The 25,364-nt window shown below is 44.4% G+C and overlaps 1 protein-coding gene across 1 annotated transcript in view; it reads right to left on the bottom strand.

Moving 5' to 3' along the window:
• LOC121168087 (delta and Notch-like epidermal growth factor-related receptor) overlaps window positions 1-25,364 on the bottom strand; it is a gene marked incomplete at its 5' end in the record, with an annotated part of 181,059 nt that overhangs the window by 112,466 nt on the left and 43,229 nt on the right. The window contains one exon of the mRNA XM_040997852.1: window positions 1,679-1,832. Within this exon, the coding sequence (XP_040853786.1) occupies window positions 1,679-1,832 (154 nt within the window). The remainder of the gene's footprint in view (window positions 1-1,678; window positions 1,833-25,364) is intronic.

The raw sequence follows: 25,364 nt of genomic DNA, 5'->3' as shown, positions 1-25,364 counted from the left end.
AGAGTGGGGGCCCATATGGGATTCCAGCAGCACGTGCAAGGCAGACTTTAGCCAACAGGCTACCACAGCAGGCCATGTGAGAAGGATGTTAAAGAAAGCAACTACATCTGATTTTCACTGGAAAGGATCACCTACAGCCTGTGCAGAAGAAGGGGTATAAACACGTGGACAAGAACAAGGCCTAGCCTCAATTTGGCACAAGAGTAGGCAGAGAAACAGTAGGGGTTCACTCAACAGCACAGGCAAAGGACAGAGGCAGCTGGCCAGGAGGTGCCATGGGGTGCAGAGAATGTGGCCAGCCTCATGGTCTTGAGTGACACACTGAAAGATACCAAGATGAAGGAAGAATATGGAAGGTGGGAGTGACTTGGGAAGCCCTGGTTTGCGGTGGTGGATACAACACCAGAAAACAACCTGTGTGTGGTTGAGTGCATGAATGATTCAGCTTGCGAGTGACCTGAGGCAGAAAATGAAGATGCCAAGTAGGCAACGGTCACATGAGTAGGTCTGGAGTGGAACCTGAGCAGAACCACAAACATAGGAGATACATCAGGAAAGCGTGCAAATGAGTGAGCCGACTCCGTGTGTCTCTCCCAGGGAAGGCTGTGTGTGACCTCCTGGCAAATGCCTACTGGGTGCATTACAAAACAGCATGCACACTGCACTTACTGTTAAGAACACATACAAGAAACCTAAGCGCACAGTCTGCAAGAGGAGTACACACTCAGACGGCACACAGTGAGCTGGGGCGAATGTGCCAAACTCTTGAGCTGCTCCTGTGTTTGACTAGGTTTGGGTGAGGACAGATGAGTGACAATCAGTGTACGTACGCCCATCTGCATTGTTGGCTCTCATTTCTCACAATGAGCCCTTCATCACCACCAGGCCCCAATTCATCCCAACTTTCTCGGCATCCTCAATCCTACCTCACACCCTGACTCCCCATCCAGGTTAGCTGACAAAGAGGAAAGAGGATGCCTATTCTGTACATTAAGTAAGTAAACAGAAAAGGAGCTTGGTGTTCACGTTTAAACTGCAGTCTAATCACTGGAAAATACCCTTCCTGCTCCTGAACGGTTTGAGAATACACGGGCTGAGCAGTAATTCCAGCTGGATGATGGCCAAGCAAGTGTGGGACCCACTGACCACGCTGTCTCCTTTCACCCACTCCAAGTGCACCAGGAAGTACAATGACATCCAACAACCCCCCATGCTGAGGAAGGAATGCCAAACAACTGCCCCACCGAGGAGAGAGCTAGACCAGGAACTTGAGCTAGCTGAGCTTACACCAGCCAAAGGAAAATGAGTGGAAGGATCAGTGGCTCTCATACAACAGCTTGCGGTTTATCCCACATTTCCTACAAGTTACTTAACTTCATCATTCAGCACCTTACCAACCCATGTGTGGAAAAAAAAACTGAGCAATTGGTTTTGAAATACCGAGGCCTCTCCTTGACCGAGGATATGATTTTCCTAGAACAAAGCAGGTAAAGGGTGAAACGGAAGCATTGTAACATCAGAAATCAGGACAGAACATGTTTATCCCCATGTGAGCTTACTTCTCCTGTTCTCTGATCTAAGTCACCTTGTCCAGCAGCTGAACAATGTGCTAACAGTCGTTAATTAGCGTGCATTCTGCAGAGACAGCATGATAACTGCTCAAGGATGTAAACCATACCAGCAAGGCAGGTGCAGGTGAAACTGCTCCCCTTGTGCTTCTCGTTTGCATCAACGCAACTCCCATTGTTCTGGCAAGGTTTCCTCTGGCAAGCGTCAAATTCTTCACAGAAAGTGCCCACATACTGGTCCTCACAGGTACAGGAAAACGTTGCCTAAGATAATAAAGAAACACAGTGTAAGCCATCTGGGTTCCTTAAAAACGTGTGTGCTTACAGTGACAAGTCACCACCGGGGCCGATAACAACACTAACAGTCATTTGTCCTATCTGCTAAATCGTGATGAGGTTAAGATCTCAGATTTCTGGGAAACAGCATGTGTTTCTTTATCATTTAATTTCAAGCATGTATTTTTAAATTCACAGTCTTACTTAATCCAAACATTTTAATCAGCCTGAAATAGAAAGAACAACTTATTTTAGCCTAAACGTGAAGTTTCATTGTCCTGGAATGAAAATAGCAAATTTTGTTAGGCAGATAAATTATACTACAACCATTAAACTAAATGTTGCTCTAACCAAATAAAACCAATCAGCATCAACTGTGCACATACAGAAATGTCACCAAATGTCGTGCTTGGACTGTGCTTCCAGGGCAGACCGAATTCACTAAATGGCTCTGTAAACAGCCTCGTGCAGACTGCCCAAGGAAAGGGAAAATAAAAACAGTACTATCCAAGCCTCCATGAAAGACCACAAGTCTGGCTTCAATGCCCACCTCAAGCAATGAAGATCACTATAGGACATTTTCAAGAAACAGAAAGGAGGGAGATGGAAGAAAGTGGGTTAGTGTATCTTACTCCTTAAAAACAAACAAAATGGCCCGGCAAGATAGCCTAGCGGCTAAAGTCCTCGCCTTGCACACGCCCCAGAATCCCATATGGGCGCCAGTTCTAATCCTGGCTGCCCCGCTTCCCATCCAGCTCCCTGCCTGTAGCCTGGGAAAGCAGTCGAGGATGGCCCGAAGCTTTGAGACCCTGCAGGGGAGACCCAGAGGAGGCTCCTGGCTGCTGGTTTCAGATTGGCTCAGCTCCAGCTGTTGCAGCCACTTGGGGAGTAAATCAATGGACAGAAGATCCTCCCCTCTTTCTCTCCTCTTCTTTGTATATCTGACTTTCCAATAAAAATAAAAATAAAAAACACAAAACTAAGCAAAACAGACAAAAGCATCTCTCCAAGCTGTCTTCCCAAACCCCACACGTCACTGCTCTCCCAAGCCAGTGACAGGGAGCTGGATCAGAAGCGGAGCAGCTGGGCTTGGGCTTGTGGCCAGCACTGCAGCCGATGACTTGGCCTTCCAAAGTTCTGCCCAGAGTCACCAGGCCCTCGCCCAACCCACCTATGCTCTGATCCCACTCCTGCTCCTCTTCTGAGGTCCTTCCCTTCCCCTCGAGGGCACCACCACAGCAGCTCCCACACTGAGAGAGACAGTTGCTTCACGTCCACTCTTTCAAAGTTCCGCCCCAGCCACCAGTCCTTTGTCCATCCCACCTCTCCTTGGATCCACTCCTGATCCTCATCTTAAAGAGACTCCACCTCTCCTCCAAGTATTCTCCATCCAGGTTCCCACCCAGATTCTCTTCAGCACAACCCTGTGTCTGACCTCCTCCCAAAAAAGGAAATTTGCATCCAGTCTTGGCTATAACATGTAATTACTTCTGTCCAGTCTTACAGTTCTGGTGCATTTACTAACCAGCTTACTAATGCATATTTTTGATTTCCATGTAGCAATTGATACTCAGATATTTCCTTCATCCTATTCTTATAACACTTATCTTACATTTTAGGGATTATTCTAGAATGCCAGGTTATTGGTACAGCTGTCCTACTGAGCATTCAGTACAGATCTGAGTTTTTAGCTGATTTTCAGCTTTTCTAGGTAACACAAAACCAAAAAGGGAAAAACCAGTATTATCAATTTTAAATAATAATGTCACCACCTCAAATACAGCTCCCAATGTATTACTGGTGGTTCTCTCAGATTAAGTTCGGCCTCCAAATGTTGTTTATAGAATTTATCACTAACTAGAATATGGAACAATTAGGGGGTTTAATCAAGTGCCATTTTAGCTTTCACAAAAATTACCTAATGCTTTCATGTATGAACAACTGACTGCTCATCACATGAATTGAATGTGTAGGTTTCCAAGAACTGATTCAGTCTTACATTTTTGGAAGAAATTGTCACTTAGGTCATTACACAAAATGGTTTTACTGTAGTTGGATTCTATTTGTACCAATGCTTCTAGAACCTCTCATCTAACAGATGCCCTCTCTTCCCAACAGACTCTTTCCTAAGATCCTTGCACCAAGATCCTATTGGTTTTTTTGTAGATTTATTCATTTTTATTGGAAAGGCAGATCAGGTTTACAGGGAAAAAGAGAGACAGAGAGAAAGAACTTCCATCCATTGGTTCAATCCAGCTGCAATGGCTGGAGCTGAGCTGATTTGAAGCCATGAGTTTCTTCTGGGTCTCCCATAAGCATGCAGGTTCTCAAGGCTTTGGCCCATCCTCTACTGCTTTCCCAGGCCACAAGCAGGGAAATGGATCTGCAGGGGAGCAGCCTGGACATGAACCAGAGCCCGTATGAGATCCCAACCCTTGCAAAGTGAAGAGCCTCCGTGCCTGGCCCCAAGACTCCACCTCACCTCTTAAGAATAAGCACCAGGTAACAAGTGAATGAAGGAGGGAATGAGGAAGGCTGCGGCCTCAAGGGTCCAGCCAAGGAGTCGGACAATGGCACGAGACACTGAACTTGCCCAGACTGCCAGCTTTGGCGTAGCGTTTCTTTTGTTAACAAAATAATGTTAAGGACTAAGGGAAGTGCTTGTGATCTTCATGACGACATTGCCCTTAGCTTGCATTCTTCAACAACATCTTTGATCTTAACCATGTGAGAAGCCAGTCTTTTTTCTGAATGCTTACATCACCTCCTCATCTCCAGTCCAACTAGAGTGACTATACTTTCTATCCTGCATTTCTACCATTCTCCAACTTCCTTGTGACTGCTGGCAATCCTCTCTGCATTCCAGCATTAGGTTAGCCAATGAACCGCTCTTTCATGATGCATTGAGTTTGTTCCTCTTGTGTGGGTTCAGTTGTGAGAAAGATACTCTTTTACTTGGGCAAAGCCTTTTTCTAGAACAATCTTCTAAGGAAAATCTTGTTCTAGCTTAAATGTACAACAGAGCACGCATTTGGTATCTGCAGACACTGTGCGGGGAGACCTTTGTGCACCAATGTTTTGTGACTGCCTTTGAAATGGAAATGCGGAGTCCATCCAGTGCATACACTTCTAAGTGAGCCACCAGGTTGTCACGATAAATTACCATGTCACTGGTATTAGCAGCTTACCTCTAAAATTTACTTGGTTTAGATCCAGACATTCCATAACACAGATAAATTTCCTTAGCTATTTGAGGAATATAATTTGCATAAAATTCATTTAGTGAATTCCAGGGAACATATGTTGCTTCTGACAATAAATTATCAAAATCTCCAAATCAAATACCTTTGAGTTAACTGTAGATTAATTTAAAGCCAAAACAGAAACTACATATTCTATGTTGCTTTACTGCAAGCAACGGTGTTGAAAGAAATTAAGAAATGTTACAACAATGGCTTTGGGCAAAGCAGGACACTGAGCTGATTTATTTCAAGCTTTGATGAATGAGAAGAGGCATAAACAAATGTAAACAAATGTTTACCATTCAGTGTTGGTTAAAACGTGTGTATTTTTATGATGTCATTCAAAAACTCAGATTTCTTCCTAGCTCTGATTCCTTTAGTTTCCCAAAATACCTCTTAAAAGGTGTTTTGATAGTTTTAACTCTGCTGATTTAAAAGAGATCATGAATGCTTATTACAGAAAACTGTATTTGATGATTCAAAAAAAAAAATAAGCTGGCCACTGAAAGCTGTAAAGCATTACGGGAACTTTAGGAAATGCGATCTATTGCTGAAGAGTTAATCAATCTAGTTTAAGTGATGTCATAAGCATAAGAAAAAATGGATTCATTTAAAACTAGTAGCTATTACCTGTGGTGCTGGCATCCCAAATTGATACCAGTTTATAACTAAGCTGCTCCACTTCTGATTCAGCTCTCTGCTTATGAACCTGGGAAAGCAGCAGGAGATGGTCCAAATGCTTGTGTCCTTGTACCCACGTGCAAGACTCAGATGAAGCTCCAGGTTGCTGACTGGCATGGCCCACCAGGCTTGCTGGTATGACCATTTGAAGAAAGCCATGAGAATAAAAGACTTTCTCTCTGCCTCTGCTTCTCTTTGTGTAACTCTGCCTTTCAAATAAATAAATAACCCAGCTTCCTGCTAGTGGCCTGGGAAAAGCAACAGAAGTCAGCCCAAGAGATTGGGTTCTTGCTCAGTGGAAAACCCAGATGAGCTTCTGGCTCCTGGCTTCCACCTGGCCCAGTCATACCGATTGCAGCTATCTGGAAAGTAAACCAGTAAATGAAAGACTTCTCTGTCTCTCCCTCTCTCTATATATAACTCCAAATTCAAATAAACAAATAAATCTTTTAAAACATTACTTTGAAAGGCCTCAAATAAATGGCCTAACAATGCATCTCAAGGACTAGGAGCAAGAACAATCCAAACCTAAAATTAATAGGAGGAAAGAAATCATAAAAACTAGATAATTAAAACAAAATTGAAATGTAAAAGCAATCAGATAACAGATCAGCTAAATATTTGTTTTTTTAAAAAAAATGAATAAATTGATAAACCATTGGGCCAACTACTCAAACGGGTAAGAATGTCCAAATCAATAAAATCAGAAATAAAAAGGAGATGTTACACCTGATGTCACAGAGACAAAAGGAACTATCAGCAAGTATTACAAATAGCTGTATGCCAACAACTTGGAAAATCCAAAACTAGATAAATTTCTGGACACACACAATCTACCAAAACTGATACACAAAGCAAGACATAGAAAACTTAGTATACCAATAACTAAGACGGAGATTGAATCAGTAATAAACACCCAACAAGAAAAGTCCAGGACAAGATGACTTGTGACCTGGGAAAGCAGCTGAGGACAGCCCAAACCCTATACCCACATGGGAGACCCAGAAGAGGTTCCTGGCTCATGGCTTATGACTGGCTTAGCTTTAGCAATTGAGGTTACTTGGGGAGTGAACCAGCGGATGGAAGATATTTCTGTCTCTCTTTTCTGTAAATCTGACTTTCCAATCAAAATAAGTAAATCTGAAAAAAAAATCATTAGCATTTCTATACACAGATAATACCAAGGTAGAGAAAAAACTTTTTTTTAAAGATTTATTTTTATTATTATTTTTTTATTGGAAAGGCGGATATACAGAGAGGAGAGACAGAGAGGAAGATCTTCCATCCAATGGTTCACTCCCCAAGTGAGCGCAACGGCCGATGCTATGCCAATCCGAAGCCAGGAGCCTCTTCCAGGTCTCCCACGCGGGTGCAGGGTCCCAAAGCCTTGGGCTGTCCTCAACTGCTTTCCCGGGCCACAAGCAGGGAGCTGGAAGGGAAGCGGGGCAGCCAGGATAGAACCAGCGCCCGTATGGGATCCCGGGCAAGGACCTTAACCACTGTGCCACCGTGCCGGGCCCGAGAAAAAACTTTTAAGGTCAGTCCCATTTACAACAGCTCCAAAAAATATTTAAATGCCTCAAGATAAATTTAACCATGGAGGATAAAGATCTCAACGGTGAAAATTACAAATACTAAGGTCAGAAATAGAAGACAACCAAAAATACTGGGAAAAAGTCCATATTCAGAGATAGCAAGAATTTTATACCATTAAGAAATGAACACTACTCAAAGCAACTTACAAATTCAGTTAATATTAATCAAAATACCAACCCCATTCTTCTTAGATCCCGAAAAAAGATATTAAAATTCTCACAGAAACAAAAGAGCTCTCTAATTGCTAAAGCAATCTGAAAGCATAAAAGCACAGACCAGGGCACAACAATATCAGATTCCAAAACATGCTGCCAGCCAGGTATACTCAAAACAGCCTGGTACTGGCATAAAAACAGACATGTGAACCAATGAAACAGAACTGAAATTCTAGAGATTAATTCACATACACGCAGCCCCCTAATTTTAGACAAACTAAAATCACTCCAGCAGAAACAAACAAACAAAAAGGTGTTGGATAAATTGGATCTCCTCATGCAGAAGTATGAAACACGACCCCTCCCTACTTTACACCCTATACAAAAATCAGTCCACAATGGACCAAGTATCTAACACAGGAAACCATCATTTTACCAAGGAAACATGGGAGAAGCACAGCAAGCCATTGTCACAGCCGAAGACTTCTTGGATAAGACCCCAGAAGCACAGGCAGCAAAACTCAAACTGGACAAACGACATCACATCAAACTAAGAAGCTCTGCACCACAATGAAACACTCAGCGAAATGGAGAGGAGACCAACAGAATGAGAAAAAATATTTGCAAACTCAGTACTTGATTTAAAAAACAAAATCAGTATCCAGAATATTAACAGAGCTCCAAGAAGTCAGAAACAAAAAAGAAATAATATTTTAAGAAACAGGCAATTGATGAAATAATAAAATACAAATGGCCAACAGATACGATACTCAGGCTTACCAGACAACAGGGAACTGCAAGTAAAAACCATAAAGAGGTTTTACTGCACTCCAGTTAGAACGGCTATCATACCAAAACAAAAATATAATACTGGCAATGATGTGGCAAAACAATCACCTTAATGCAGTGCTGGAGGAAGCATCAACTAAGCCATTATGGAAGTCAGCCTGAAGATTTCTAGAAATCTGAAAACAATCCCATATGAATCTGTTACAGCACTCCAGGGAATTTACACAAAACCAGCATATGAAAGAGTTATCCCTATCCCAGTGTTTATAGCAGCTCAATTTGCAATAGCTACAACAAGGAATAATCCCAGATCCCCAACAACTGATGACCGAATGAAGTGTAAGCGGGAAGGGGGGTAACACACAAAGTGCCATTATGCTCTTAAGTCTGTGCGTGTAGATACATGAAATTTGCTCACGTACATAAATAAAAAATATAAAAAGAAAAACATGGTGTTTATATATACATGTGTGTGTGTATATATATACATGTTAGAATATATATTATAGAATATTGATCAGCCATGAAAAAGAATGAAATCCTGTCTTTTGCAACAAGATAAATGCAACTGAAGACAATCATGCTTGATGAAATAAGACAGAACCAAAATGACAAATATCTTGTTGTCTGATTTATGGGAACTAATCTACAGAATAAGAAAAAAAAAGAACCTGAGTGTATAAGAATGAAATTGACATCTTAGGATTTGATTATTAGTTTCAGCTCTTGGTTGTATTCCTGGAAAACAGCTTGTCCTTCTGCTTCTACTTTTTATTTGCTGAATGGTATAATTGGTGGAACATTAAGTCTATGGTTATAAATTTGAACTATGCTACCACTAAAATCAGAGGAAAAGAAAAAGAGGAAGGAGAGACGGAACAAGGGAAATGTTCTTATATTCTTAGAACTGTATCTGTGAAATACACGAAAACTGTTCTTATATCAATAAAAGCATATTTAAAACTTTCTGGATTAGCACATCACGTGTGTGTATTTTGTAGAGTGTATTGTGTCTTCACCAGTCTATCTGGGAAGAGCCATATCCTCACAGAAGTAGAACTCATGTTTCCTCTGTAGCCAGGCTTCTTCTTTGCGCCTGAATCCAGCCCAGTCATCATAAAGCTAAGTCCCAGGCCACATTCTCGTGTTCTCTTGGCAGAAATGCTTCTTCTGCTGAGTTTCTATTCACTCAGCATTCTCAACTGAGTGTTTTCTGGCTTTCCAAGGATTAGCTCTATCAAGCCTACCGTGCCACTGACGATGAAGATGTCTTGAGGACATTTATGTTTTCATGACGTGTGCCCAAAAAGTCCCTTATGTAAGTGTCACTGATTTAGCTCATCCTGAGACTTGACATTCTGTCCTCACAGACAAATTTCATGACCCATCTCTTTCATTTTTGATCTGGCTGCAGTAAGCCCCAAGTCTACTTAAAGTTTGGCTTCAATAACTTGATAACAGTTCCCCTTTCCTTCTTGAATGTGGCCTCCTAATTCATCGATTCAATGAGTCTGATTCATGTTGGGGTACTTTTCTATTTTTGCACGTTATGAAAAAGAGAACCAAATAGATCCATCAGTAAGTTTAAAGCCTCCTCACTTGGTGTGCAAGACTCAAAGATCTAGTCTATTGTTTCCTATCTGGTGTCACACTCTGTCATTTTCACCTTTCAGTCAATTCTAATTGTCAGAAAACATTATCTTCCCTAGAAATAAACTTCCCAAGGAGCTGTGTTTTTTTTTTCCTTTGAAAATCACGACTTGGAGCGAGCATTGTGGTGCAGTGGGAATGAGCTGCCACTTGTGACAGCATCATGAGCACCAACTCAATTCCTGGCTATTCCACCTATGATCCAACTTCCTGCTAATGTTCCTTGGAAAGAAGCAGAAAGAAGCCTTGGTCATCCTTGTGGGAGACCAGAATGGGAGTTCCTGATGCCTGGCTCCCGCCTGGCTGTGCCTCGGCTGGTTGCAGGCATTCGTGGAATGAGCCAGCGGGCAGAAGATCTCTGTTTCTCTACCTCTGCACTGTTGCCTTAAAGTATACAGAACATATATTTATTTCCTTTTGATGCCCCAGTGATACTGGTTTGAACATGGAAACTGCAGCTAACTAGACATTGCATTCCATTGCTTCTAAAGCTTGCTTACATGGAATTAAATCATCAGTCTTCACTGATGGGTAGGATCAGATTCATTTTTGAATTGAGAAAGCAATCACAGAGTTATCAGACAAATTGTCTAAGGTGCCCCAGATGGTGGATAGAATGAGTGAAGGCTTCAATCCCTACACTTTCATTTCAGAGCCTCTATTCACAGTTGTACTTGTCTGCTCATCATGATGGTTTCAGACATGACAGACTGAGGTAGGAACACCATTCAGCCTTACTCCGATATAACCAGACTTCTGCTATGTGTAGGTGTTGGTGCCATGGCACAGTAGGCTAACATTCCATCTGCAGCACCAGGACCCCATGTAGGCATTATTTTGAGTCCTGCCTGCTCTACTTCTAATCCAGCTCGCTGTTTATGGAATGAAAAAGAGGTGCAAGATGGCTCAAGTTCCTGGGCCCCTGAATCCACCAGTAGCTTCTGGTTACTGGTTTCATTTGGCTCTCTCTTTCTCCTCCCTTCCTTGACCCTGCACTGTTGACTTGTCTAAAAGTTCATAGAGTCCAATTTCCCATTAACTTGAGAATATGATCAAACATATCCAAATAAGGTATCAGAACATGCTGCTGATGACTGAAGGTATCGCTCGTTCAGAAGGTGTCTGATCATTCCTGAACAGACAGAAGCTTTGGGTGACTCTGCCAGTGCCGGAGGCCCTGGAGTTCTGTAGTGTTAGTAACACACAAGGAATGGATGTGGGTATTCATTGAGTTCAGCTAACTCTACAGCAGGCTGTTTAAAAGTAGACTTTCCAGGGTTGAGCATTTGGTCCAGCTATCAAGATGCCTACGTATCACACTGCAGTACCTGGGTCTAATACCCACCTCTGGCTTCTGACTCCAACTTCCATGCAAGCAGATCCTAGCAAGCAGCAAGTGATAGTTCATGAGGCTGGATTCCTTCTATCCACGTGGGAGACCTGGACTGACCTACAGGGTTGTTCTCCCTGCCCCCTGGCCATCTTGGGTATGAATGAGCTGGTGGGATGTCTGTCCTTCTCCCCCTCCTCCTCCTACTCTCTCTGTCTCTGTCTCTCTCTCTCTCTCCTTTCTGCCTCCCGAGGCAATGAGCAAACCTTTAAAGCAAAGCAAAGTACACTTGCAGAGGGGTTCTACACAAATATAGGGATATCATCCCCTGATTCCTTGGTTGTCTGTGAGCATTCTGAGTTTTGTTTCAATAGCATCATAGCCACTCGCACGGTCATCGACCACATGTACGTGCTTCAGGGAATAACAAGGATGGGGAGGGCTATCTTCAGCCAAAAAGTGACTAGCACGTCCCTGGAGCCTCTGAGATGGATTTAAGATGATTCAAGCCATCCCTTGTTTGCTGTCATAGGCCAGCTTGATCCCAAACATATGGGGCTTTCACAGTTAACTATCCAAACATCTGCAAGGTCAGAACTCCGGCTAATGAGTTGGTAATTGTGGAAACGAGGTGACACCAACATGGGACTTAGCCAAATGACTCCCCATGTTTTTACATACGTCTGAATTTTCCAAAATAGACACTGTCATTTTTAAGAGCCTGGCTGAGCACCAAGAAAGGAAAGATAAAACTGAAAGATAGAGTCCCACTTGAGCACCTCAGTCCAGCTCCTCCCAGAGGGATCTGCCATCCCACGTGCTGGGGGCAGCGCTGTGTGCACATTCTGAGCCCCACTCCAGGCATGGACTTCACATCCAAGTGCCCACAAAAGCCGTACTGGCCCTCGGGGATGGTCATGCTTTCTCCTGTGGACATCACGCAACACACAGACCACGTTCGTTAAATAATCCAGGCTGCTTTGGGAGGAGGCTCAGGCTCTGCTGGGTCAAGAGAAGTTTGGCCGCTTCTTGGCTTCCCCCATGTGCTGGGGTCGGCAGGAGGGGTCAGCCCAGACCTCAGCTGAAAGGTAACAAGTCAGAAGACCTCTCTAAACCAGTCCTCCTTCTGCTGGGAGCAGCATCAAGGAGTGCAGTCTGCTTTCTAACACTGGAAGGCTCTGGAATCTTTGTACTCTTACTCAGTGGAGGAGTTCCTGCAGCCGGTGTCGGGGAAGATGCGCCCAAGAGTGAGGGTCACAGCACTCCCTTCGGCCAAGTGTTTACTTTGACACTGCTCAAAGCAGACACCAGGGACAGAGGCAGTGAGTCCTCAGACAACAGAGCAGACTCCAGGCTCAACTGTCCCAAATGCAATGGTCGAATCAGTGGAGACCAAGGCCACAACAATGCTGTCCTGTCCACCCTGGCCAAGGCTCTGTGGGCACAGCTCCTGGGGAGTGGGAACCAGAACTGGTGGTCACAAAGTCTGAAATCACAGAGGCAACGGACACTAAAACCAAGTTAGGAAACAGCAACCTTCACGGCCATTTTCACTGAACTGTGCTGGGTGGGCCACGGCCAAGGGCGAGAAGTGTCCACACGCTCTTTGAGACACAAGGAACTCGGCCTTTTGCTGAAACCAGACCGAGTATTTTAAGAGGCAGAGGGATTACTTGGATGTAAAACGTAAGAGATGATCTGTGAATTCTATTTATAATGTGAAAATGCCTTGTCCTATAAATGCCTTTTCCTGAGCCCGGGGCCACACAAAAACCCTTGGACCCCAGCCACACAAACTGCTGCCCCATTTTGGGAACAAAGTACTCAAAGGCAAATTCACTACAAATTCCATTCTTTAAATTGTTGTCTACTGGCTGGCTCTTGTTGTTCTATTTTTCATTATGCACATTATATAAACAAGATCCTCGTATTGCTTTTTATTTTCCTATCAGCCTTAGTCATACAATTCGTCTTCCATTTCGGTTCATTCATTGCAGATGTAACTTCAAATACATAAATAAGTAATGTTAGAAATATGCTGGTGCATCTAGGCATCCAATTTAAACTTGACACTTAAGAACTCACAGAATTCATTCCTTGGGTTTTTAGATGTTAAATTTTAAATAGCAGTGTCCATAATGAAAGTCTTGCCCTTTCAAAGGACAATAAAGTTTCCTTTCTTACTCAGGAGAGAAAGATGTAAACATCTTTTAAGAATTCTTATAAACTTTTTCCTCCTGAAACTGGACGTGTGGACAGGCAGTTACAGAGATATTCAGATGCATTTCCTAGCAGTATCCTGAAAATTGATGGGTTCTGGGCCCCACGCAGTAGCCTAGTGGCTAAGGTCCTCACCTTGAACGCACCAGGAACCTAGTGGCTAAGGTCCTTGCCTTGGACACACCGGTGGCCCTGCTTCCCAACCAGCTCTCTGCTTGTGGCCTGGGAAAACAATCAAGGACAGCCCAAAGCCTTAGGATCCTGCTCCCACGTGGGAGACCTAGAGGAAGTTTCTGGCTCCTGGCTTCAGATTGGCACAATACTGGCTATTGCGGTCACTTGGGTAGTGAATCATCAGACAGAAGATCTTCCTCTCTGTCTCTCCTCTCTGTATATCTGACTTTGCAATAAAAATAAATAAATCCTTAAAAAAAAAGAAATTGATGGGTTCTTAGTACTCTTAGAGTGGCCATAGTTAAGCATGAAATTTCCATGCAAACAACTTTGATCTTCAATTTGCAAACATCATACATTTATTTGTCAAGATGTCCAAATACATTTTAAAAAGTAGTTCTATTTTTTTAAAAGTCACTGAAACACTATTTTGTTGAATTTCCTTTAGAAAAATGCCCAATCCCACAAGTAAAGGACATCCCAGTCTACTTTCTTCTTTTAAAATTCCATTTATCCTTCTAGTTATTACCTTTGGTACAACAGAAAAAAATAATAAGAGAAAAGGTTTAGGAAAACAGAAATATTTATGTATAAATTATTAACGAGCAACACTTGAAGAACAGCGATCTTCCCACCAACATCTTCCTCAGGTTAGCTCAGAGGGTGCCAAATATGGCAAGCCAGTGTTGCTGAGTACGTACTACTCAGCCAGGGGACAAGGCAAATGATGGTACTGTTGTCTACCGAAGAAAGTGCCACCCGGTGCCAAGGCTGCAGGCCGGTAAGACTGCATCGCGTATTCTACTTTACCATTGAGGAAACAGCTCAGACAACTCCAGACACTCGTCCAGGGTCACCCAGCTAACCAGGGGCAGAGAATGCAGCTTCTGGTTTCACTGTAAAGACACTTCACAGTTTCAGAAACTAAAACAATCAAGTCACAGAGAGAAGCGTGAGGGGTCACACAACACTGTGACGAGAGGGATGCAACAGCCTCCGTGAACCCAGTGGGACGGGAAGGAGACAACCTCAGCAGCTCCCTCCGTTGCTGGGTCCAACAGCTCTGACTTTCAGTCGACCCCCAGCTCCAAGTCCTCTGTCATTTGCAGCCAGCACATGGGTTACTTTCCGATTCCTACTGTCTTACTGCATGCATCTGCTAGGGCAGCCCAGGAAAACCAGCACAGCCGGACACGACAGACGTGGTTCTCCTCATGACTGCCAAGGGCTGACGTCCGAGATCCCAAGTGACAGCAAGGGGACTTCCTCCAAGGCATCTCTCGGCTTGTTCCTCACCTGGACTTGCTTCTGCATGTACAGCATGATGTCTTTTCAGAAAGACATCAGTCATGGGTGATGGGCCCTCACTCCTTCAACCTCGCTCTCACCTGATGTGCCTCTTGAAAGCTCCTACTCAAACACAATCACAGGTATTCAGAGTTGGGTTCTCAAGCAATGAACTAGGGGGCTGGGGTGGGGACAAATCCAGCCCGTAATAGCCACCCAACCTTCCCCTTCTTCTCTCTCTCTCTTTCTCTCTGTATATTCCTCCCATTATTTTCACAGTAGCCTCTCCCACTGGCTGCTTTTGACTTTCTCTAAAATTGCCATACTCTCCCCACTATTCTAGAGAGCCCACACATAGCTGTGTGAAGAGCCCCTCTTCCGATGCTGTGCCAGGAGGTTTGTCTTTAACCAATCATGCTTTCCTCACTGCGGTTGCCTTCACGAACATTTTTCTTTGGTCTGAGCCAAACACAAAGGTTGCCTCCATGCACCACATCAATTTTTCCATTACTTATTTGGCGCACTGTTTAATTCACTGACTCTGTACTGTCATTATTGAAATAACACCAACAAAGGTGTAAAGGTCCCATCAGCTGTTGCTTTCATCATCTTGTTACTGAACAAGAGGCAGGTTATAGCTAATGAACGCATTTCACTAGCATAATTAGAATAGAATTGTTTTAATTATCTCCAGACCAAATGCAGCAAAATATCTAATGCAGGTGTGGCAAAAGAATTAGGTAAATCCACACAGAGAAGTGTGCTTGCGTTCCAAGTGATTTTATTAATATGTAATATTCATATGAAGTGCTTTTGTGTGATAATTTAATCCTCTAAATCTGAATAGTAAAACAAAAATTTGCCTAAAACTTCTGCCTAAAAACTTGCCTAAGTACAATAGCATTACACCTGTTACATCTTCCTTTCAAAAACATCTTGGTCCATGTGTCTTATTTTCATCATTACAACGCTTACAGTTTCTTCTCCAACTCATTTAGGACTTGTAAACCAGGAGACTGCATTGAGGCTCTTCCCTCAAAGGAAACCCATGCTTATTGTCCCACAGCCTCTTACAGGGATGAAAATGGCTATGTCACCAAGCTGTGTGGCCTTGCAAGTCTTCGGGCCAAGCCAGATCCATGCCACCGCTGGAAACAGCATGGCGCTCCCTTCCTCATTCAAACACAGCCTCCAGCACAGGCCAGGAGTGCAACTGCCACATACGACAGTCCTCGGTGTGGAGGCCGAGCTCAAACTCTTTTTCATAATTGTCACTTCATAAACTCACTTTGAAAGAAAAAGAAAAAGAAAAAATCAAATCTCTTCTCTAAAGGCTGCTTAACAGGGCTGCTGCTCTGAGGTGAGACTCATTGAACAACAGCTGCCCCTGGGGCCACTCAGTCTCCTCTAGGCTCAACTTCACTTCCCAAACATAGGTCTCTGTTCTTACACCCTGTACCTCCAGCAAGTACCCACCTTCTAAAAGAAGCTACCCGTCTCTCTCCTATAGAAGCCAACCTCTGATTAAGCTAAGTTATTCCAGTTTCAGTAATGGCTAACAACTTAATGTGCTATCGGTTTAGGGATATTTGCATTTAAATGGGAAATCATGTCTTTATTACATGAGAATGAAGCTCCCAGAACAGGAATCCAGGCATCCTGCCAGAACCATGTCTCAAGCAGATGGGGGGAGAAGGAACTTCCTAAGATAGCGTTGAGTCTTACACTACCACATAGGTCTTCCCAGGCCACTGCTTGCTGTCAACAACGTGGGCAACTGGACTGACCCTGTATCAAGGTATTCTCCTTTAAAGAAATCTTTGGTTTAGAAGAAAGAAACTTCACAATAAAAAGATATTTAAGAAATTGGCTACCACTGCAGGATAGAAACTCTGTTTTTGTTATTTTTTCAGAAGATCCAGGAACAATCATACATTCATGGATATTTCTAGCTAAACTGACATTTTGTCAATAATGTTACTGATTGGTTTTACTCATTTATTTCTACAAAACTGAAAACACACTGAGCTGAATATAACTTATAAACAACAAGTAAAGGAAAGGGCAAGCCTATATTGCACTTGCCTGTGACCAAGCACACTTGCTTTTGTCACAGGTCTTTAAAACTCAAATCAAAGCCGGTGAATGGGGTATGTTAGTTCCTGGATTCAGCAAGTATCAGCTTTCTCCCAGCAATTATCTTTTTAAAGTTTCCAAGAAGGAAATTCAGTGTAAAACTGACCCCAAAGGAGTTCCACCACAGCCAAATCAAAACCTGTTGTGTTGGCCGGAAGTATACTGAACGGCTCTAAAGAGGACAAGTGGAAGCAGAAATGTCCACGGGCACCAGGGTCAGGGTGCCAAGGACAACGAGGGCCAGAGGAAGGTGCTGCCAGCACAGGCACCAGATGCTGTTGCAGGTGTCACCTTCCATCTGTCAGAGAGTGACCAGATCTACAGTACCTGGACCACTTTTGTGCAAGCATGAGACTTTCTGTGTGCCAAAGGGACCTCGTCATCACACCCTCCTTGGACAGGAGTTCAGAGGCCTCAGTGAATGACATGGCCCCAGGGCAGCAGTGCTGGAGTGACACCTTGCCCTCTGAGCTCTCCTCCAGTTCTGTCTGCTGGCCCCCACTGGGCCTTGCACTTACTTTGTCACCTGGTTCTGCACAGACAGAACAGCACAGGCCGGCATCTCCTGGACCACATATGGAGCAGCTCCCATAAACACAGAGCCCCTGCTGGTGCCCTGAATCCTGTCTCTAACTAGCAACAAAAAGAAGGCCTTTAAAGGCTTCTCAACAAAACTAAAATGATCATTACCTTGGGAAGTAGCAAGTAATTGTGAAGTTCTAGCTCTTACTGAAACTAGGTCACTTAATTCCCTGGAGCCCCCATGCCCCACCCAGGAATCTGGATGACAGTGTCCATGTCATCAGCTACCTGCAGGTATGGTGTGGTGTACCAGTCTCTTACCAGGAGGTCATGGACTGGCGCCTCATTAGCAACCTGTGAACTTAGATGAAGCTAAAGGTAAGAGGACACACGTGATTGGATTACACAGTGGATTGTTCTAATGGGAGAAAATGGATGTATAATATTACATTGTTCTAAGTCTGGAAGTTTCCAATTCTCACATTTACATTTATTTTAGTCAATTGAAAAAGCCCTTCAGGCAAAAGTCAGATTTGACGGCTGTTTCTGATTTTAGACACCACAGCATCTTATTTTTTTTTAATTCCCCCAAATCTGCCATGTGTGGAAAAGTCCTAACAATAGCAAGGCAAGCTCTAGTTGGAAAATCAATCAAAATACTTGAGTCTTGATGAAAAGTAATTGGATTCCAGTGCAAGTTCCCGCTGGATGTTTCCAAGCTCCTAGTGCATCCACCTTGGGCATGTCACAAGGACCCCTGGCCCTCACCTGGTAATCCTGCTGGAGTCCATCTCAGATGCCACAAAACTTCTTTAGGAGATCGTTATGGGCACAGAGGGATGAGCGCTGCATCACAGAGGGCTAAGCCATGTCTACAGCCCATATCACAGCACCAATTCAAGCCTTAACTGTCCTCCTTCTAATCCAGCTCCCTGCCAATGCATCTGGAAAGCAGTGGAGGATGGGCCAAGGGCTTTCCCCTCCGCAACCCACGTGGAAGACCAGGACAGAGTTCCTGGCTCCCAGTTTCAGCCTGGTCTAGCTCTGGCTGTCAAAGTTATTGGGATCTCTCTCTCTTCCCCATCCCCTTGCTTGCTCGTTCTCACTTTCTCTCTACCAAATACACACAGACTGCTTCATTATGACTTCAATCAATTGTTTCCTTGATGTATAACTCATTCCTGCAAAATTTCGGTTTCCACTGAACATAATACTAGAAGCCATTTAATGCGCTTGATATATAGGATCCTGTGCAACTCTGAGACGCACGCCTGTGGAACTTTGTTTACCAGTATCCTAGTCCATGAGAACCAGTGTCCCTTGACATACTCATGGGATTCGTTACAGGAACCTTCTCACAGATAACAGAATCTCGGATTCTTCACATCAAATGGTGTTGTGCTTATATATCATCATATGCACACAGAGACTCTAAATCAGCTTTAGACTTCTTCTAATACTAACACAATGTAAATGCTGCACAAACAGTTGTTATATTTTTTAGGGAAAGATGACAAAAAATCCTTTATGTACTCAGCAGTGGGCAGAGCTGGGCAGTACATACCAGCTGTGATATAAAATGTGTGCTGGAGGGGTGAAACAAAGTTTCAATTCAACTTTGTTGGAATCTGCAGATGTGGAATCCTTTGATACAGAAGCCTGGCTGTCTAGGAAACCAGTCTGTGCCCAGAGAACTAAAAAGAAAATGCTTCATGGTTGAATGTAATAAAGAGAGCATATAAAGAAATGAAAAGTGTTAGTAGGAAAAGAAAAACCAAAAATACAGTAAGGAAGTTAGTGAAGCGATTTCAAACTGTAATGGAGACATTGAGTAGAAAAAAAAAAAAAAGTTTCTTTTGATACGGGCCAAGACAAATGTACACCATTATGCACAGTATTTAAAATGGTATCACATATGTAGATACAGATATTGACTCCACGTGTGCCTACGTTGTCAATTTTCTGCCAAACTAGCATACACGTGCAAAAGCGAAGTGCGCCGTCAAGAGCTCTGATGTCCCACAGAATGAGTGAGCTTGGATTCTGGAATAGTCTACACCCCCCTGGGATCTCTTCCACTCCCGTAGAAGACTGTCAGGCCAGAGCCCTCAGCATTCTGTCTCCATTTGAGCCCTAAATGACATCCCACTGCACAGATCACATAACCACCGCTGTTCCAGCTTTCTGCCCAGAAATGGGATGGAAACCCACCAGAGAGATGGCTGTGCTGATGGCAGAAGCCAGAAAGGACTTGCGGGAAACATGCTTGCTTTATCCATTAGTGAGCAGCTGCTGTGTCCCACAGAGAGCTTTCTCGTGCCCCGCTGCAGTCAGCTCCTCTATCCCTCATTGACTTGGAAATCTCCTGTCTAACCACAGAGTCCTCACTAAACCAGCAGCTCTGCTCTGCTGTGTTGTGAGCCTAGAAAGCACAGGTGCCTGCAAGGCTCCACGGGGTGTCCATTAAGGGAAAGGGGGTTGAGGACAGCATGATCCCACTGCTACCAAGCACTGTGGGTGCAGGTGCAGGTGTGGGCTGGGATTTCTGGGATGATGGTCCAGGACTGTCTGACAAACTGGGGGAAGAGAAGGGTGTTTGTAGGGATCCTGGTCAAGACAGTGTACCCTCTTCTGTACGTACCCTAACTCCCATTCCCTAGAAGTGAACCAAACACCCCAAAGGCTCCAGGCAAAGGAGCACTTGGGGCTGAGTCAGTCTCCAGCTCTGTCCAAGCCCCAACCAGAATCCTGGAGAGCCCGGGTGGACAAACCACGTGCCTGCACCCAGGAACAAAGAGCACAGAACCCCTGGGAGCTGTTGTCTCCAGGCAGGTCAGCAAAGAAAAAGATGAGAGAAGAAGATGAGAGAAGAAGAAGGAAAGAAGGAAAGAAGGAAAGAAGGAAGGAAGGAAGGAAGGAAGGAAGGAAGGAAGGAAGGAAGGAAGGAAGAAAGGAAGGAAGGGAGGAAGAAAGGAAGGAAGGAAGGAAGGAGGGAGGGAGGGAGGATGGAAGAGAGAGATCAAGAAGGAGGAGAAGCAGACATTCTCAACATGCAGTTTCCAGGATTTGGGGCGGGAGAGGGATGAGTGTTCCAGAAACCCGCTAGCAAGTCCCTGGGGTCAAAACTATTTTCTAGTGCTAGGAGGACACCCGTTCCTTTTCCGCCCTGTGAACACTGGCACTGAAACACAAAACCACTGGAGAGGAGAACTGCTAAGGCCTCTGTAGGAACCGGGGCAGTAGCTTTGCAGCAGACAGCTATGGAACTTCCCTGACATGATCCGGCACTTGCAGGGGAAAGGGTGATTGTCACTTCGAAGGTCCTAGAGAGAGCAGGAAAAACTTAAATGGCAATTGCTTTCAACCCCTGAGAATACGCATGCCTTTCCAACACTCCTATCACAGAACAGGAGGTGTACACCAGCCACTCCTGCATTCTGAGGCCCAGGCGCTGCCTGGAGGAAACTGGGGCAATTGCTGCCTGTGAGCCCACACTGCCTGTTGTTCCTCAAGAATGAGTCTAAGGCAAACTATACTTCTTTATCCTGGCGACTTGGCAGCCATTCTCCCTGGAAGGGACAATGCAAGCCTGTCACTTCAAGGAGAAAGAACTCAACAGTTTCTGTTGCCAGCACTGCTCCGAGCTATCAAGGACAAATTACAATTTGGGGAACCTTTATCTTCCATTACAAATGTGACAGATTCCCAATACTCAAAACCTTTTCTGATGAGGTTGGCAGTGACATTCATCAGAGATGCGATGTCTCTGATGCTGTATCTTGATATATGTCAATGCCTGGAAACTCAGCAGTGCTTGATGAGCCTCTGTTTCCCAAATGACAGCTGCAAGGTTTAACATGACCCATTCACTGCAGAAAGATATGAAAAGCAGGTCAGGCCAGCAGATCAAGGTGCAAAAGTTCACTGATTTTAGACTTGTTGATTATACATGATAATGTGACAGAGTGCAAGTTTGCAGATGCTGTCTCAGAGACCACATCCAACTAATCTTACAGATTCTACTACATGTCCAATTCCATACTATTTTAAAGAACAGGGGCCTGGTGCAGTAACCTAATGGCTAAATCCTTACTCTGCAAAGCCAGGATCTCACTGTGCCAAGTGAAGCTAGCGCACTAATACTGTCCCATTGGCCAAGGGGTCAAGGAAGTCTGTATTTCTCACAAACCATAGTGAGCAACTGATCTGCATCAGGAGCCCCAGTGAATACTGGGGCAAAATGACCAATCGTATCCAACACTTGGAGCCAGCACCCAGAACCAGTGGGTGCTTCTACCCCATTTTCAAATGCTGCTTTGCACTTGCTCTCCTCCTAATCACGGCTGCCTTCAACACTCACCCTTAGAAAGTTGCCTAACTTGCCACAACCTGGAAAGGCCTTCTGCAAAGACATGTTATTTCTAATATCTAAAATAAAGTCACAGAAGGATCTGGGCATTTGTCACAAACAACAAAGCATCTAACCTTGCGAACCTTTAGAGGAAGATGTGAGCCCCTCTTAGCCTTAGGACTCAACATGCAGTGGCTGCAGCAAATGTGGGGGCGGGGACATAATAGAAAGGATTCCCCCCTTCAGATCAGAAAAAAGTATCAGGCCACCCCAAATGGTTAGAAACCGAGGCGGCCAAGGAGAGCGGGATGCATTCCGGGAGACAGGCTGTAGATGAGGCTCAGACTCATGAACTCCTTATCGTAGCTTCTTTCCATCACTGTTGTTGCTATTGTTTCAGAGACTAGCTTATTTACTTGAAAGGCAGAGTTACACAGGGAGAGATCTTTCATGGATGCCAATGGCTGGAACTAGGCGGGGCTAAAGTCTAGAGCCTGGAGCTTTCTCTGAATCTTCCATGTACATACAAGGGCCCAAGGACGTGGGCCATCCTCTGCTGCTTTCCCAGGCTTTTAGCAGGAAGCTGAACTGGAAGTGCGGCAACCACAGCTCAAGTCGGCAGCCCTGTGAAACTTTTCCTGCTATGATACAATGCTGACCCCTCAATGCCATTGACAGTATTATTTTCCTGTGGGACCAGTGCAATGCACTGAGCTCAGTGAGTTCTTGCCAAGCTCAGCGCATGAACAGCTCACTGTTGTCCACTACAGTCTTAAATACTTTACCACACTGTAAGGAATGGCACCTAATGTGCCACTATTAGAATTCTGAATCTGCTGGCTGTCAAATCTGGGGGCTACCTCGAACCTGTCTTGGGTGAAACCTGTAGGATGCCATGTTGTTGCAGTTCACTGAGCCTGAAATGAGTTCACTCCCAGCTCAGTGCATGTGCAGTCCTAACTCACAGCTCCTGCCTCCTTAAACAAAATGGCGCCAGATACTGCTCTAGGGGACAGACTGGGCTATGAAATCTACCCTGTCCCCACACCACCCATCCAGGACATGCTGCTCTGTCTCTGCCCCTGGCCAAATCAAACAGACCAGCAGGACGAGCACTTCTTTGTCTGGATTCACCTCCTGAACTCCCAGTGAAAGCCCTTACCACCTGGTTGCTGGTGGAGTTCCAGCTGCTGGTGAAGTTCAGATCACCGTTCACTCAATGTCACTGGGGCATCAGTCAGTACAACACCACACCATTGTGTCTGCTGCCTTCCTGTGTCTGCCAGTCTCCAGGTACCCCTCTGCTATTGTTCTGTCCTCTCCTACTTCCTGGAATGTGCCCTGTCTGCTTCACACTGGCTGATGTTTCTCTGTCTGTTTAAATGTGTCTTTCTCCTATTCCACCATCTTGATTCTTACAGTGCTGGCCCCTCAATAGTAGGCTCTGGACTGACACATTGGAGAGCTTAGAGAGGACACAGCTCTACAATTATGAAACACTGGATGAGGACATGAAAATGTGAAAAAAAAAAAGAAGGAATCCTGCAACATGTTACACAGAACAAGCCTCTTCATAAGGAGCAACAGCTGACAGTTTTCAGGCTCTTCCGAGAAGACACGGATGCTGCGCTGTGTCCTCCGTGCAAAGGCCCGAGGCTGCACCTCCTGCGATGCCTCTCATTCAGCCCTCTGACTCAAGGAGTAAACACCAAGTGAAAGGAAAAAAATTCCTCAAAGAGGAAAAGCAAAGAAAGCAAGCCTTCCAAGTTCCAAAATGATGGCTTTTCCCTTAGGTGTCACCATCTCCCCTAGGGGCCGGCGCCATGGTGTAGCTGATCCTCCACTCTGGCACCAGCATCCCACAGGAGTGCCCTTCTACTCTCGGCTTCTCCACTTCCCATTCAGCTCCTCACTGGTGACCTGGAAAAGCAGAAACTGATGGCCCAAGGACTTGGGTCCCTGCACCCACATGGGAGACCTGTAAGAAGCTCCTGGTTCCTGGCTCTGGACTGGTCTAGCAATGGCTGTAGCAGCCATGGGGGAGTTAGCTAATGAACAGAAGATCTGTGTCTCTGTATCTCCCTCTCCTAATTCTGCTTTTCAAGTAAAATAAAAAATAATTCCTTTTTTTTAAGTATCACCAAAGCTTTATTTTTGTATTTCAAGCTATGGATCAAAATCTAATAATAATAATAATCATGGATCTCTACCACAGCTACAAAACAAGCATCCTTTCCCTTTATAATGCCTTAGTCAGGTAACAAATGATGTGTAACATCGATTTCTGGGCCACACATGAATTCCTATAGCTGTACCTAGAGGAGCTGGTCTGTTCCCAAATGACTGATTTCATCTGTGCCACCATGTCCTCAAAATCTGCTCTAAAGAAAGAAAAACCAAGAATCGAGTCCCCTGGTAAGATATATGCCATCGACTGTCACAAAGGGAGCTGACGAATCCTCCAAGTGTCAGGAAGGTCACAGGCGACGTGTCCTTAATGCCTTAGGCTCTCATCCGTGTCCCCAGGCCAGCAGCATTCAGATCACGTGTGTCATGGCTCAGGTGCATCCCACACCTGCTGGGTCAGGATCTGCAGTTTAACAAGCTCCCGTGTGATTCACACACACATTATACATTGAAACAGTGCGCCAAAGCACTACAAGGTCAAAGCAAAAACTAAAACCATCAGATTTCCACCTGCTACCCTGCTTCCCTTGTAATAAACAGACAAAGCAGGTTCCACAGCTGGCCACAATCCTGAATACCATGATATGGGACATTACTGGGGCAAATGGAACCAGAGCCAAAGTCCCCAAAATCTCCCCATACCTGTTCCCACCGCAGCCATGACTTGGTTCCCAAAACCTTGAACAAACATCCTCCATTCCTCTTAAACTTCGATTTCTTGGTAATTTATTGGTGTCTAAAATCTGCAGAGATGCGGCTAAAATCTCTGACCCTGATATTATCACTAATGTTACAATCCTCACCTTCATAAGCCTGTAATGACACAAATGTCCCCTCCTCTACAACTAATGTGAGGAGATGCCTTTAAACCTCTGAAAACATGATGAGACACTTGCCCGCTGGGTAGGATGTTAAAGTCATTTCTTTAAATCATTTCGAATGACTGATTCAAACACTTCATCCTATTTCTTGTGCAGGTAAACATACAGTAATCTGTGGGTTTTGTAACATGGAAGGGAGTGGCAGCTTCCTAACCACAGGGGTACCACGTACTGCAATTCCAAGACAGGGTATCGAACCCACACTGACTCATTCCCCCCCGTGCCCTGAGTTTCAGCACCTTGGTGATACATATGTTTCTTTTTGTTTGTTTTGGTTTTTGATTTCCATCTAGCATTTCTTTATTATTATCATTTTATG

The sequence above is a fragment of the Ochotona curzoniae genome, unplaced genomic scaffold (assembly GCF_017591425.1).
Source record: "Ochotona curzoniae isolate NIBS_2020 unplaced genomic scaffold, NIBS_Ocur_1.0 patch52, whole genome shotgun sequence".
NCBI lineage: Eukaryota > Metazoa > Chordata > Mammalia > Lagomorpha > Ochotonidae > Ochotona > Ochotona curzoniae.
Note: the sequence above shows the minus strand (reverse complement) of the source record. Positions and strands in the feature narration are given on the sequence as shown.